At 43.3% G+C, this 16,665-nt stretch overlaps 1 protein-coding gene across 8 annotated transcripts in view; it reads right to left on the bottom strand.

Moving 5' to 3' along the window:
- Positions 1–628: 628 nt before the first annotated feature.
- The window catches only part of ETV6 (ETS variant transcription factor 6), a 177,118-nt gene continuing 161,081 nt past the window's right edge, over positions 629–16,665 (bottom strand). For all 8 annotated transcript variants that reach the window (XM_065584037.1, XM_065584047.1, XM_065584052.1 and 5 more), the window contains 3 exons: positions 10,239–10,381; positions 8,084–8,184; positions 629–4,734 (listed from right to left, as the gene is read on the bottom strand). In XM_065584037.1, coding sequence (XP_065440109.1) covers positions 4,629–4,734; positions 8,084–8,184; positions 10,239–10,381 — 350 coding nt within the window. In that variant the 3' untranslated portion in view covers positions 629–4,628. The remainder of the gene's footprint in view (positions 4,735–8,083; positions 8,185–10,238; positions 10,382–16,665) is intronic.

The raw sequence follows: 16,665 nt of genomic DNA, 5'->3' as shown, positions 1-16,665 counted from the left end.
TGACCACCTGCCCCTATAGAGCTGAACTTTGCCTTCAGAGTACCCTAGCCTTGACGGAGCCAGGGACCAAGAGACTGGATTTGGGAATGGGTTTGCCATGTGGTAAAAGTGTAGAATATTAGCTGCTATTTGCCTAGGTCAGCTGTCTGCTGTTTTTTGTGGACATCAACAATCTGTAGGAGAAATCCTAGTCCCCAGACGGCTTCATTTTCTGTATGACGGTTGAGATGTTTGACAGAAAAAAGCTGCAATGACGGTTCCTCATGTTACTTCAGCCTTTTTCTTCTCTAGCCCTTCTCCAAAGCAGCTGGTACTGCAGCAAAGGGAAACTGGGGTATATACTTTGATCTATGAACAAGTGGGGTGGGATTCATTAGTAAGTAAGAGAACAGAGAGAATGCTCTGAGGGATTGGATTCAAATTGCAAACCAAAGGAAGCATGAAAGATCAGACTCTGCCCACATAGGTTTGGCAATGGCAAGCCTGCTGGTTTCTTTTTGTGATTGAAAACTGCTGCTGCATTCTGTGTGTATTCCCTTGGTGGAAAAGCAGTTGCAACACACCGGAACTGTAATAGCTTAAAATTGCATCTCACAATGATTGGATCAACAGAAACTTGGCATTCCCATTTTTATATTAAAATTTTTTTTTATTGAGATGATGTAATTACAGACATTTTTAAAAATTATTTGCAACTCACTGGCCCTGAGAATAGGCTTTTGTTTTTTTTGTTTTTTTTACATTCATTTGATTCAGTCCCATAACCCCACACCTTTTTTTTTTGTTTTTAAAAGCCATCAATAAAAACAGACTAGAATTCATTTTTAAAAAAATGCATTCTGGATTTGCACATGGTTGCAGTCATATAAAGAGAAATCATGAAGAATGCATGCTCAGTATTTATCGGAGATCGGGGGGGTGGTTGCAGTTACTTAGTGTTTATGCAGGTGGCCCTAATAGTGTTTTCTCAATGGATAGTCCTCACAAGGTTTGAGACTTTAACTGCAAAAAGGTTTCCTTATTGGCTTACAGATCTGCCATCTGTCCTGCCCAAGCAGCATTGTCCCCCTTCTGTTTGCAGAAGGATCTGGCTTGTACAGATTTGTAGCAAATTGATGGCAGGGGAGGGCCCTGTCTAGCCACACTATTTCAAGAAAAGGCCCATCACCCAGTGATTAAGGAGTTCCTTAAAATCTTTCTCCCTTTTCCAGTTTCCTTTGAGGGAGTGGGCAGAAAGTAGGGCTACGTAGCAGTTGGCAAATCCTACACTGGGAATTCAGGGGCTGAGGGCAAAATTCTCCTTGATAACCACACTTCCAAAACTGGAAGCCATATGGAGTGTAGATAAAACATGACTGAACTATCAGTATAGGTGGGAAATGGATCTCTCTGCAAGACAGGAGGGAATCCATTTCCTACAGTTGCTGTAGAAGTCTTTTTCTAACAAACTGGCCCACAGGATACTAAGGACACCTCAAATTCAGATATTGCAAGTCCCTTCAGCCTGGCTGGCTGCTCGGTCATACACTCCACCTCTTGGCACTTGCTCTACCACTCCATAAGCCATTTAGATCTTGACTGAAAGATAGCAACCCTACTTATCTGAAAAGTTCACTATGCTAAGGACCTGCTGTGCATCCAAAGACTATGTTCATTCTTACTGGTGTGTCTGTGTGGGTCTTCCTTGGCAAAGCTATTCTTCATTAAGGATGTGATGGAGGAAGTGGACTCTAAAAGGGGATGGAGAGTCACATGCCATAGTTCTGTGGTGAAAGAAAATTCCCAACATTCATAACACCAGAAAGGAAACGTAGCTCAAATATTTTGCAATCTGGATTATTTCTTGGTTTCTGCAGGTGTCAGTTACCAATTATTGTCAAAGGCAAAACATTCTCTGTGAAATTTCACCCTGGGGCAAATAGGTGTGAGTTCAGGATTCCTTACCTTCCACCCCTTTACCAGCCCCATGATGACGTTTCACCATGTTTGCCACCACAAATGGCAAGGGTGTGTAGACCAAATTGGCAAACTCCTCAGCATACAAATACCAACACAGCAAAAAAATGTAGCTTAGAGCCCTTAAATACAAGAGTTCTCCTCCTCCTCCCAACCATGTAGTTGGAGCAGAGGAAATGAATGATGATCACCTATTGGTCACGGCCAGAGTACCAACGGATACAAATAGCAAACTCTTCCTTTCTACCATCTAAAAATAGAAAGAAAACAAGTGAAGAGTAAGGAACTTCCTTTAAATCTGATGCCTTTTTGATGTTTCTCTCTCCATTTCTCAGTTGCAGTCTCCCTTTTTTTTGTCTTGAGTTTTCTTGGTTAGGTGTTTGCCAGCTCTGTGTGCTATGGCCAAAACCAGAAGGTATTTTCCCTCATCATCTAAGCATGAGCCTCTGCTCCTAAGAAGGGACTGCCACTTGTCTCCTTAAACAAGGTCACTTTCTTTAGCTAAAACCAAACAAAAACAGCTCCCTCTCCCTTCAGTTTCAGGTCCATGGCCACAGAGCCAGAATTCCTCAGCACCTCCCCCACTGACCCTTTGGAACTACAGGGTTTCAAAGCCACCTCAAAGACGATGGGGTGGTGGTTTTCTCTTTTGCTGATATTTGCTGCTGCTGTTCTTTGATGCAGGAAAATGTCAAATTCGCAGTGTGTTGCAATCTGTAAGCACATCCACTCAGAGCATGGGGAAAAAAAACAGTTCATTATGTGGCTGGATGAAGCTTGGGGGAAGATGTATTGCCAGTCTTTCTTCATGTGAGGCCAACTGGGAAGGGTTTGTTCTCATTCCAGGGTGTGGCACTCTGTCCATTAAAAACCCCTTCACTCTGCCATAGGTGACTCAGTGCACCTTGCAGTGAAATTAGACTATACTTACTTAAATATACAGGGTACCATGCCTAACCAAATGGAAAGTTTTCTGGATAGCCACATTCCTGTTCAATATTTGGTTAAGATCAGGTTTTGTATCTGGGCTTTTTGGTAAGATAGATTTAATGATCCCTTGATTTCTTCCATTTCAGAATCCTACAGAAGAGATTTTATTAATGTCCTTTCCTTTGGACATCACATGATGCCTGTGCAGAGAAACACTAATCTCCTTGTTGAAAAATTACTTGATCTTCTCCTTTCCCAAATGCATATTTTGCAGATAGATTTTTTTCCTTGACTAACAAGGGATGGCTGAGGATGGGTCCATCACTTGTCCAGAAACCACCAATTCTCATCTCTACAGAGACCAACCAAAGTACAATTACAAAGGGAAATAGTTTCTCCAGTCTCCGACATAAAAGTCCATATGGATGAAAGGACCATTGCTCCTGCTGACAGCAATCTAGGCAAGGTTGTCTCTTCCACCAGTAGCAGGCAGCAGCCAATGCTGCTCTTGCCCTAAAGGCTGCACACCAAACTGGGGCTGCCAAAACAAGAATATCTTAAAATTAAAAGGACAAGAATGCAATGGGGTGGATTTTTTAAAAATAAACAATGCTAAAACTGGGTAAGCTGAGAAGTGATCTCTGGCTGGTAGAACTGCCTTGAGGAGGGGTGGGGCAGGAAGTGGGAGGCATCAAATAACCAGTTTCAGGATACCAGTATAGCTATTTGGTCTCTGGTTGTCTACCACATATCTTCATGCTTCTGATTTCACTCTCTCTCCAGCAGTGCCGGCTGATCCTGGGGAGGCTTCTGAGTATTATAAGCAATTGCATCTTCATCCTTTTTCCTTCCCCTTAAGATGTAAAAACAGCCCTTCACCTCTACCTCAACAACTGCTAGCTGCTGTGGAAATCGCAACTACTTGTAATCACAAATACTTCAACCCTTGCTTTTTGATAGAAGACTTGGACCAGAAAGTCCACCTTGTTTGTCACTTCTATTCAAAATCTTCTTTGCTAGAGAAAGGGCGAAAGCCAGCATCAGTCTATTGTGTTTTGTCTGAGGTCTTTCTTGTTTTCCCGCCCCCCGCTCCTCAGAGCACTTAGATGATTTGGTCCATGTGCCAGCAGTTAATAGGAGCCCATTGCTAGCCCAACATACACTGGGTCCCAAGCTTGTAGCAAAAGATGATTTTTTTTTCTCCTTTTTCTTCAATTAGTAGGTGGGTGTGTGGATAAATTTTCTTGGTAGCTTGAGCAAATGTGATCTGAGCACCAGCAGGGTGACCCCTTCTGTGCCATGGTCACCATAGTTTTGATACCATGTTATGTTGTGAGACTTACACAGAAAATAATAGCGCTCCATTTATTTCCATAGGAAAGCCCTCTGAAAAAGCGAAACCTGGCGTCTCGTCCTACGTGAATTAAGAAAAGGCAAACTGCATATTTATTAGGAAAGAATGAAACAAACCAACAAAAGGAAAATAAAAACAAGTCAAGGGAGACTTGGCAGGGACAACGAAGTAGTGCATGAGTCCAGGCTCTCTCTCCTCCACCTTGCTGCCGCCACCACCTCTGCCAGTTTTTATTTTTACTAAGGTGCTTTGGGTCCTGCATGGTCTTCAAGGTAAGCGTTGACCCCATATTCTGCTCCTGTGTTCTTGTTCCCCTTTCCAAACTCCTCCAGACGTCCAGGCAGACATTTCTCCCACGGACCCACTGAGGTGGTGCGTGTTGGTTCCTTCAGCACTCATCCTCTTGATATATTTGTTCATCCAGTTCCTGGGACTCAAGGTGCTCAAGGCGGTCTGTTCGGCCACTCATAATCTCATCTGGGGTCTTCATGAACCTTCAAAACAAAGTGACAAGTCAATCAATGACTTTCCCCCCTTAGCCCCTACTATGAGCCTGAGTTTCCTGGGCTCCTGAGTATCCCTAATATCCTGCCACAACATCTCCCTAGTGACTCTGACCCAGATCCTCAAAAGTATTTAGATGCCTAACTTCCATTGAAATCAATGGGCATTATCCTCAAAGGTATGTAAGAGTCTCTGTGCTTCCTTCCTAGTTTTTTCCCCCCCCCCCAACACCCCAGTGTTTTCTGCATGCCCTGCCCCTGGCAACTCCAGATACTGATGGGCTTCCCTAGAACACAATCAGAAAAGCATTTAATTACCTGTTGGTTTAAGTACACTATTTGGATATGAAGGCAGGCCTACACGAAAGGGAGAGGAGAAGCCAACTGTACTGAGTGGGGCCTCCAGCTCCATGCCTACTCTGCTCAGTATCTGAAGAATGGGGGAGATGGGCATAGGCTCAGACCTCATCTTCCCTCACTGGCCTGCAGCAGAGCATAGGAGAGGGAGGAGTCTCTCACGTGGACTCTCACTCAGACCTTCAGTCCAATACACCAGTTGCCAGAGCAGGGAATGGGTTGAGACCCCTAGCACCACTTTTAGTGCAAGTGGTGGGTTGTGGGGTGGGAACAACTGGTATGTATGCAGTGGGGCTGTAATTTCCAGCTCAGGTAGACCTACCTGCCCTAGCTTTGATAGTTAGCATACTAAAAATAACATTGTGGCCCTGGCAGCATGGGTGGTAGGACAGGCTAGTTAAGAGTCTCTGTATGTACTCAGGCAGTTAGCTCATCTCCCCAGCTGCCCTGCTGTGGCTACGGTGTTATTTTTTAGCGTGGTAGCTTGATCACAGCTAGTGTACATGTGTATGCTGGCCTGATCTGGAAACTACCTCTTCAGCTTCAGTGCAGATGTATCCAGAGAAATATTGTGGGCACAAGGCAACAGCTGGAGGGGGGGGGACACATTCTAGTTTTTAATACCCACTTCAGTTATGACCATCCCTCTACACTTTTTCATGTGTATACTCCCCCCCCTCTATAGATAGATAGATGTCATGTTTATATAGATATTAAGATTCTGATTTTGCCTTCTGAACTAGATGAAATGGGAAGAGAAAGTGGCCCAGGGATGAGGAAACTCTAGTTTAAGCATAAATCACCCTCATAATTAATAGTGTTACAAACATTGGGACAAATTGTGTGAGGTTTGTCTAGACTGGGTGCAATGAAACATTTTCCACGGTATGAAACTCCCTTGTAAGTGACTTATTGGCTAACACAGCGCAGCCCCTAATTTATGAATCTGAGGGGGAAGTTTTATTTTACCCCGAATATGTACTCAGTAGCCTCACCCAGTGAAAACAAAACCAACTGTTGGCAAACATGTAAAAACTCCTGATCCAGAAAAAATGCCCACTGAAGTTAAAGGAAAAGATGTGATAACTCCTCTCCCTGTGAGATTATAGCGCTCGGGCCTTTTATTTTGGATGCTGGAAAAATCTGGAGTCTCTCAGCAAATGTACACTTGCTACCCCTTCTCATTTGGAATTTCATGTATGCACTAGAAAGAAAACAATGGGCCTGATTCAACCCTGTGCTACTCCCATTTTATGCTGGAGTAACTCCACTGTTATGAATGGAGTTACAAAAACTGGAGTGGGGCAGTGGTGACTCAGGCCTTATATTTACAAGTAAAACTCACTAAAGACTGGGTCCAGATTCTGCCCCAATTTCTGCCCCATACCAGTCCACTGACTTTAATGATCTTGCATGAAGGTTAAGTCAAACCAAGATCCTGTATTTCTCTCTTTCCTTTCCCCCCGCCCCGCCCAAATCCCTCTCACCTTCTGTCCATTCTATCTTCTAAAAGACAGGATTCCCCATGTACTTCCAGGTTACAGCAAATTGCACTGCTACACTTTAACGTATTAGTTCTGATGTTTCTTAAATTATTCCAAAGGCACCACTGCCTATGCACAGGGTGCCTTTTATAGCATTTGTAATCTAAATAAATAAAATAGTAAGTAAATGCTGGTGAATTAAGCAAGGCCAAGCATCGGCACTGACCTCTCGTGCTACAGAAAACACTCAGTCCCTCTAGTATAGATCTCTCTCTACCTCCATCTTGCTCTCTGTTAGGAACTCTGCATGGTGGTTTTAATACAACTGCCTGCATGTTATTCACAAAGTCACATTCCGCATTATTCTACATTGATGTGAGAAAAACATGAATGGGGTGACTTTCTACAGTGGTTCTTTTTCTCTTTCAATATTAATAGGACCAGCTAAAAAACATCAATTGTTCATTGGAAAGTTTGCAATTTTAAAAAAATTTCTCATCAAAAATTGAAATGACAATTGATTTTCCCTCCCCATTTACTCCCTTTTTTCCTTTGTCCTTTTTATTATTTTTTTTTATCAAAATACAAAATTTCCATGAACCTACCCTTTTCCATCAAAAATGTTTTCAATGTAAATATTTTGACTGGCTCTAGTTATTTCTTTTTCCATACCATGCTAAGAAGCCCCAAACAAAACCCTGCCTTCCAGTTAAAATGAGTGTTAGCTGAGGCCCAAATCCAAAATCCATTGATGTCAAAGGAGAAACTCCGAATGGCTTCAGGGTGCTTTGCATCAGACTCTAAAGTGGGATCAGTTTCCAGTGATCCTGCCTCACTAGATGCAGAGTTCCTCCTAGATACTGATAAATTATAGACCTAGACACCCACTACATCTCTGTTTCCCACTGTCTAGAACAGTGGTTCCCAAACATTGGGATGTGTTGCCAATACTGGTACTTCAGGTTTTGTGAATGGCTCCCCTAGCTTTCCCCTTTCCTCTGTTCATTATAAGCCTCTATGTTGGGTCCCATTTCACGGCCGCTGCACACCTCCCATTCCGCAGTACATGTTATAAACCCTGCTGGTGTTCAGGGAACTCCAAATCCCAGTTGAGTGATCACAAGATGAAGGTTTGGAGTAGCTCAAGCTCCAATGTGGTGAGATCAAGAGACTTGGGTTTAAATCAAGCACTGCTGTGACTTAAACTGTGAAACCAAATGGGAGGCGCACAACTGAGGTCTTGAAGCCTGAGCCAGTGTCCACTAGAGTCAATGGAATGATTCCAGTGAGCAGTAGATCAGGCTCTTTGTCTGGTACATTGGTACGGCCCCGTGAAGGTGTGGAAGCACCAGTGTGGAAGGCTCTTTCAGCTTTATGCCCATTGACAATGGTGCTACACGGCTGGTAGTGGAGCAACTTGCCCAAAACTTCTTCCTGCTATCATCAAAAAGAAATCACCTCAAGCAGAGAAGGGGGAAGAAAAAAAGAGGAAGAATTACCTGAACAAAAGCCTTTGTCCTGGCTCCTTCCGGATGATATTTAGTTTGTAGTAGTGGCGTAGGGCTCTGGACATTTTCTCATAGGTCATATTTGTTCTGTTCTGTTTGTTCCAAAAGAAAAGCAGTGAGAGACAATTCAGTATGCCCTTCCTAAAGCTTTGGAAGCAGCTATAGAAATACCACAGCTAGGCAAAATGACCATGCTAGTTAAAGAAGCTACCTGCTCTGATCCTCTGCTGTTTGTAGGCCCATCCTGCCTCTCCAGCATTCTATGGTTTTCTTTTCACACAGTGTGATTTGAATGAGGGTGGCTTCCAAAAATGGGGAGAGATTTCTAAATAGGTCACATTGGATTGTGCTCAACAAAGGCCTTCATCACCAGAAGAGACTTCAGTATGAAAGAGAGTATCACTCCATGTAGGACTTACTTTCAATGAATGGCCTTTTGTAAAAGTTTGTGAACAGCTAAACTTTATTTGACAGCACTCCTTCCTGTTAAAGATGGTGCTTCTCTGGGCTTCCCCTCCATTAATTAGTTAATTTTTAAACAGCACTTTGAAATCTAGAGCCTGTTTCTTGTCTCACTTTTTTCTGGTGTAAATCAGGAATAATTCCACTAACGTGTACATCTGTTTACATTGCAAACCCCCCCCCCCCACACACACACACACTTTGGCACACTGGGAATCTCTGCTCAGGAGAGGCCCATAACTGGAACAGTAGGAGGTGCATTGGCAGAGCTGTGCTGAGTGTCAGAGGTCTGAAATAAGATACGCTGGCACAGCTGTGTGTGGGAAGTTTGCGCAGTGCTTGCCCATTCTATGCCTGACATGAGCGACTGCCATCAGTCTCTTACTTAACTGAGCCCAGATCCCTCACTCTGGTTTTGTTTTCCAAAAGGCCCCCTGCTTGAGAACGAGACCCCTTTTGTTTGCCCCTCCCATTGAGAGTCATGGCTGGCTTGGTGATGCTTTAGGGAAGGCTCCAGTGGCAAATGAGAGCATGAGAATGGCAGTGTTCTACCTGGAAAAACTGGGTTTTGTTCACCCAAGCCCTTCTGCAGCCAGCAGGCTCATTCTCCAGCAGAAGTGCCTATTCTCCAAAGCCTCCCTATGCTGTAAGGCCAAGATTTTCAAAAGTGGCCTGTCAGAAAGTGGGTGCTCGACGCTTTCTGAAAATCAGGCCCCTTTAAGGTATCTCAAAGTTGGGCACCTAAAACTGAGGCACCCAAATCTCCATTCAGTTCTCTCCGATCACAGCCTAGGAGGAGGGACGGGGCACATAGCTCTGCGTGCTGCCCCTCTCTGCAGGCACTGCCCCCAAAGTTCCCATTGGCCACAGTTCCCCCATTCCCGGCCAATGGGAGCTGCGGGGGCGATGCTTGCATGCAGGAGCAGGGTGCGGAGACCCCTATGCGCCCCCTCCCCCATCCCCAGGCCAGGGCAGGCAGGGAGCCTGTCTTAGCGGCAGCCCCGCTGCGCCACCGGAGAGCGCGATTGATTGGGAGAGTCCCCAGGATCGACCAGTCGATCACAATCGACAGGTTGGTGACCACTGCTTTAAAGCAAGCAAATCAGAATCGTTCTCAGACAAGGAAGATTCTAACGCTATTGTATTTAGTGTTTCTTACAACATAATATTTTCTCTTCCCAGGCAATAGCTCTTTTATCAATGTGGCAAGGAATGCAGAACAGCTCAGCCTTTGGAAAGAGAAAACAGGCAATGTCTCAGATGAGTCCCCAAGTAGAGATTTCTATTAAATTGTTAACCTGTGGTTTTCCTAAGAAAGCTCCATGCCAGAGACATTATGGCCCCTTCCAGACATCACTCTAGCTAGCTTGAGCACCCAGTAGGGTCAGACCTAAGGAGGAGGGATATACCTTCAGAGAGCAGAACTATTACAACCCGAGTCCATATCATTTTCTAGCTAAATGTCTTTACCCACAAACTACCAGGCTCTTTATATAATGCCTGGCTTTCTTTGGTCCCCGCTGATGAAGGTTGGATGCTTTAGATACGTAAACTGATACAAATAGAATGAAAGATTAAACCTTTCCATAAGTATTTTACTTTCTCTTTCTCTCTTTAATGTTTCTGGATGAACTCCAGAATATTACAAATGGCAACAATTCAGGAAAACCCCACCGCTCTTTACCTTGTGGTTTCCCCACAGCCGAGCCAGCCCGTTGGGATCCACTATCCGAAATATTTTGGATTCCTTGTCCTCCCATCGGATGAAGTTTTCGTACCGGCTGTCAGAAAGCAGCTGATAGACGTAATCCCAAAGCAGCCTGCAGTCTGGGAAGAGAAGGGCAAGAAAACATAATTCAGATACTTCTAACAGGGATGAATTTTGGGAGCTCGCAGATCAGCTTGCAGTAAAAAGACAGTGACCCCATTTATGGCTTCATTTCCTCAGCCTTCGATGCCCTTGGGATGAAACAAGCCAGTAGCAACCAGAAGTAAAGGCCTGGGATAGAAGTTTTTGCCACTGGTCAGACTATCTCTCAGCTCAATAATGACTGAAAATCATTACCAGCTCTCTGAAATGAGAGGCTGGGCTCAGTCTTATTTCACATAGAGAAGTACCCGTACAACAATAACCACTGACACAATTAGCCTTAACTGACCCCTTTATTGGCTGTCTCTTCAGAGAAGCCAAGGAACCTGCAGCCATGGAGACTAAACTACTGGCTCCCTGCTCCAGGTGGTCACTCCAGGTCAGTGCTAAGGCATACTGGTAGAAGCGTGCACGTTATACCTTTCCTATAGAACAGAAGGTTTCAGTGTTCTACATTATAAAGCTGACACCTTTCACCAGTTCTAAATGTGCTTTTTAAAAAAAACAAGCAAGCAACTGGAAAGAAAACCAAAGTACTGTAATTATGTGAGAACAAGAGGTTAAATACCTTCTATTTGGACAATTGAATTAAAATTCCCTCGTGGCAAACACTCCTGAGGTCACTAACAGATATTTAGGCTTTACCTTGATGTTTTGAGGCAATCTCTTACGGCAGAAGAAGCCAAGAGGCTGACCTGCTTCTCCCTTTTTCCTTGAGATGTGTATGTGGCACACACATACAGCATAATAACAAGCAACTGTGAATGATAGATTCACAATTCCTTGGATAGTCCTGAATAAACCACAAAAGTGCAGGCAGAACCCTAAGATGGCCTCATACTTGCCTTTTATCAGAAAGGCAAAAGAGAAGCACTTCTTCGCTAACAAATCAATGAGAGACAACATGGTTAAATGGTTAAAACACAGGCTGAGACATCAAGAGATGTGGGTTCTAGACCCAGTGCTACAAGTGGCTCCCTTCAGCATGTCATTCTACTCTTCTTTGCCTGGGTTTCACTATCCGTTAAAATGGGGATGATAATATGCAGAGTGGGAGAACTTAAAATGGGAGTATTACTAATACATGTGAGTTATGTTAATATGGCTAGAGGTATTTTTAGTAGTATTGCCCATTTTAGAAATGTAGGGTCTCTGAAAACCTGTACTAGCTCTAAATCCGGAATTAATGTTGCTGGTGCACCTCTGTACCCTGCCTCATAAGGGATGCTCTGAGGAACAAAGCCTCAGAACTAGCTACGTTTCACACAAATGGCAGCAGCTACTTAGCAAAACTAGTCCCCACAAGCACAGTACCTTGGTGCGCCTCTCTCTTCACTAAATATACTGTTCAATTCAAGGTCTCTCTGCCCTCCATGGAACTGGCCCTGCCTGAGAGGTTGAGTCTCTCTCTCTCTCTCTCTCTCTCTCTGTGTGACCATGCCTTCCAGAACTGGTATATACCATGAGAACAATGCAACCTAGCATGTTGACTGATACGATGAGGCTTGTGAATGTGGGGCAGAGCTGGCTGAAAATTTTGCAATCGAAGGTTGTATTTGGGGGGGGGGGGGTATTTTGGGGGGAAATTGTTTTAAAAAAAATGATTAATTTTTATTCGCAGAAAATTCTTCATTCCATTTGAAATTTTCTCCTGTTTGATTAAAAACAATAATTCAGTTTTTCATTAAAAACTGGAGTATTTTTGCAGAAAATTTCAGAGGGGAAAAAAACCTAACGCGTGTTTTCCTAATTTCCCACAAAACAGCAACTGGCATGCTCTGTTTTGCATGACATGGACCCTTGAAACTCACTCTCACTGGAGATAAGAGCAAGCTGCAGGCCTTCCGGCAATCACAACTATGATACTTAAATGGGATCCATCACTGTAGTATCTGACCACCTCATAATCTGTAACATATTTACCCTCGCATTCCCCCTGTGAGGCAGGGCAGTGCTATTCCTATTTTTACAGATGGACCACCGAGGCACAGACAGACTAAGGCCTCTATTCACAAAGATACTTACTGCCTCCTCCTCTGACTGTGCAAGAAACACCATAGGCGCCTGGAATCAGGTGGCTGGTTCCTGTTCGTGGATTGCTAAGCAGAAATAGGCACCTCTCTGCAACCTGTACTTAGGTGCCTAACTCCAAGAGAGATCCAGGGCTTAAGCCACACCTGTCTAGTTGGCATCTCCCACTGGCTGGCTTAGGCAGGTCCTGCGTACTATGCTGGCTTTGTGGAGTGCATTCTAAGGGTACATCTACACTACAGGGGGGAGTCGATTTAAGATACGCAAATTCAGCTACGTGAATAGCATAGCTGAATTCGGCGTATCGCAGCTGACTTACCCCGTTGTGAGGACGGCGGCAAAATCGACTTCTGCCGCTCTCTGTCGGCGGCGCTTACTACCACCTCCGCTGGTGGAGTAAGAGCGCCGATTGGGGGATCGATTGTCGCGTCCCGACGGGATGCGATAAATCGATCCCCGAGAGGTCTATTTCTACCCGCCGATTCAGGCGGGTAGTATAGACCTAGCCTAAGGCACCTATCTCCCCCCATTCATTGTCTAGGGAGCGTAGGTGGATCAGTGTTGTGTAGATCAGTGTTGTTCCTGTGATTTTTCTAGGCGCCATGATGTTCAATGTTGCAATGCTTCATTCCCTTTGTGGATCCCATCTTAAGTGACTTCCGGGAGGTCATACAGGAAGTCTATGGCTGAGCAGAGAATTGAATCTTAGCCTCTCAAATCCTGGGCTAGCACCATAACTACTGCATGATCCTCCGCTCATGAACGGATCACAGAATCCAGTTAGTCAAGTACCTTTTTTGTCAATAACGCTTCACATGCCAGCCTCACCCTCTTACATTTACAATTTTTTTTTTTAAATGTCAGTAAATTAAACTGCCTATTCCTGTTTTCTCCTACAGGCAATGAAGGAAGGAAAACTCTGTTTTTGAATTTGGTTTTGGTAATTATTTGGGAGGTGCTTGTTTATAAAACAGTGGAGGCCCATGTAAGTACCTAAAGAGACAGATAATTCATTACTATTTATGAAAAACATTGAGCTCTTTCAGTGGAAGACACTATGGCAAAACAAATGTTAATACAGGAATCTTAATTTAAAAAAAAAATCCCCCTCCCCCCGTCCTGTTTGTTCTCTCTGTTTCTTCCACTCCCCTCCTGGCTCTGATCTTCCAGAGCATTGTTTTTACCCTTGTTTGATCATTCATGGATATAATGTTCCACCCTGTGAACTACCAGTTTTTTTTCCTATATGGGCTGTGGTATGTTTAGCAATACAACCTGCATATTCTAGTCCCTTTTACACTAACTGAAATGTAGGCACAGGTACTGCAGGATGAAAATACACCTCTGCCTAACAGGAAGCTTTCAAAAATTGAGTAGCTAGTGGAGATTGCTGAGGGTAGACTCAGCATTGGCCTAACTCTGCTCCCACTGAAGTCAATGGAAGTTGACTTCAGTGGAAGTGAACTTAGATCACCGTCAGCACTTCTGAAAATTCGACCCTGAAGCTGTACAGAGAAGTACTCTTTTTTAGTTATATACTAGAGTGGAATAATCTATACTGTTGTAAGAATTACTGAAGAGGCAAAACCTTTATCCCTGAAGGTACATTGTATCCCTAATCCACTGGGATTATTTCAGTCTGTTGTATCCTTTACAAGAAGATTGGGATAGGGCACCTGCACCGGAATGGGTGAGCGGTACATTACCACGTCTCTGCTTTGACAAACTCTGATTGCAGACCTTATGATTCACATTTATAGGACTCTGCTGACATTTGGCTGACCCAAAATTTTACACATAACCTTGATTTACGTTTTTGTGTCCTTTAGAATTTCTGATACTGGGCACTTCTCTTTTCCAAATCATTTTGAGTGAGTGCAGACTTCAGGTATCTTGAACAGCATTGATTATATATATCTTTCATTTATGGGATGTATGATAGTAGGCTAGTAAGTCATATGTTGGCACAGTTTTGCTGTCCAATTTCTTCTATTTTATGAATAAACATAAATGGCCAATACTTGCTTCCATTGAAGTTAAGGGAGAAACTCCCATTGCCTTAAATACAAGGGATTGGGCCTCAAAGAAGGGTTTTAACTCTCCTGTCCATCTGTACTACATGGCAAGGTAATTAAGAAATCGGCTAATTACCAGGGTAATTAAGACAAACTAGCTTTACAGATGGAGTTATATGACCATGGTTTATTTTTGTAAAATCTAGAAAATTTCTCCAAAAGTGCTTTTCTGTACAAGTGACATTAAAAATGATGTTATAGTACACCTCTACTCCGATATAACCCTGTCCTTGGCAGCCAAAAAATCTTACCGCGTTATAAGTGAAACCGCGTTATATCGAACTTGCTTTGATCCGCCGGAGCATGCAGCCCCGCCCCCCCCGGAGCGCTGCTTTACCGCATTATATCCGAATTCGTGTTATATCGGGTCACGTTATATCGGGGTAGAGGTGTATAAAGTTTTTAACTGGGCTTAGAATGATTTACATAGCTCACCCCTGGCTCTGCCACACAGGCTTATTGCAGCAATTCCAGTAAAAGCTTTGTACCACATATATTCTCTTGATCTAAGTTCTGTTTGTAGTTCTGTCATAAACTTCCATTGTGACCCTCAACAAGTCAACTATCCTATCTGTTGCCTGATTATCCACATCTGCAATATGGGGATGATAATATTTTCCTGCCTTGTAAGTTTAATTAATTAATGTTTGTAGCTCCTCAAATGGAAGCCATTGTTGAAGTACAGAAGTAGATTATAGCTCTCTGTACATTATTATCTAGCTATATCTCTGCCTGTATGTATTTCTGGATATATGCATGAATGAGCTGTGAGATGTAAACCGTTCCTAAAATCTATTAAGAGCTGATAGCAATGCCAGCTAGTCTTCCTTAGATTTGCAATAAGGTTTCATATTGTACCTAAAATTTAAGTGTCATGACAATTTGTGCATTCTGAATGTGTGGTCAGCCTTGACCAGAGAACACTAGAGGCTGAAGGTTGTAACTTATGATATTGGAAAGGGACTTTTGTGTGACTTCCTCAAATGGTAGCATATCTGACCAGTGACCTTGATGTTGCAATAACTAGGTCACTCTTAAACATACCCATTCTTGGAACAGGTAACACTGCTAGTAACCTGGCTAAGATTCTTGGGTGCACAGAATATAGATTTTTCACTAGGTTATATGATATTTCACTAGAGATAAGTAAGGGAGTCACTCTTATGGTACTATAGGTCCCATGGCCAAGAAACCGAGCTCTCTCTCTTACGCACTGGGTATCCACTGCTGAAATCCTCTTCCTTTGGTTAAAGAGAAATATTTCTGTATCCACCAATATCTCACACTGCAGAGCATTATATAAATTTGTTTAGTACAGATCACTCACTCACATGGAAGTCAATATGGCTTTATAGAAAAATAGATCATGCCAAAGAAACTTAGTTAAGGAGTCAATGGAGTTACGACAATATATACCAGCTGTCTGCCCCTTGCTGTATAGATTAGTCCAAACTTTCTCTGGCATAATCTATTTTTTTTACTTAAATGGAGCTACGATAACTTATACCAGTTCAGGATCTCCCCCAGATGTCCACCATTTCTCTAACAAAATGATAGCTTGTGGGCAAGCACATTTGTTTCCAGTTTACATCCACACACAAACCTCTGTCCACAACCAAGGCTAATGCATGGTTGTTGCTCAACCCAGTTACAGAAACTTTTAGAACAAAAAGGGAAATTCTACTGTGGGGTTTACTGCTTCATTAAGACAAATACTGAGACTGGATTTTCAAAAGGGCAGTCTAATTTCGTGACCATTAAAAACCATCTGTTGCGATGTCAGCTAAAATAATAAAAGTAATCTAATCTCATACTTCAGGGTATAAAATAATTATTGGGGGGACGAGGGAAGTCAACAAGGAATCAAGAAACCTTTCTCACCCTCTCTACAGAAGAGAGAGAGCGTATGTGTGTGAGAGAGAAAAAGTGTACACAGGCTTGACAGACTACTATTTCTGCAGCTCAGTAAAATCAAAGCTGAGGAGAAGGTTGCCAGATTTTACAATACAACAGGCCTTACATGGCTTTTGTCTTGCACCCAGATACAAGGGTGACAAACTCAGGAGAGAGACTAGAATCTGGAACTGTGCTGCGTGCAGTCATGAGGGTAGGGCTGGGCAGGGAACAGAGAAGAG

The sequence above is a fragment of the Chrysemys picta genome, chromosome 1, assembly GCF_011386835.1.
Source record: "Chrysemys picta bellii isolate R12L10 chromosome 1, ASM1138683v2, whole genome shotgun sequence".
Classification (NCBI taxonomy): domain Eukaryota; kingdom Metazoa; phylum Chordata; order Testudines; family Emydidae; genus Chrysemys; species Chrysemys picta.
Note: the sequence above shows the minus strand (reverse complement) of the source record. Positions and strands in the feature narration are given on the sequence as shown.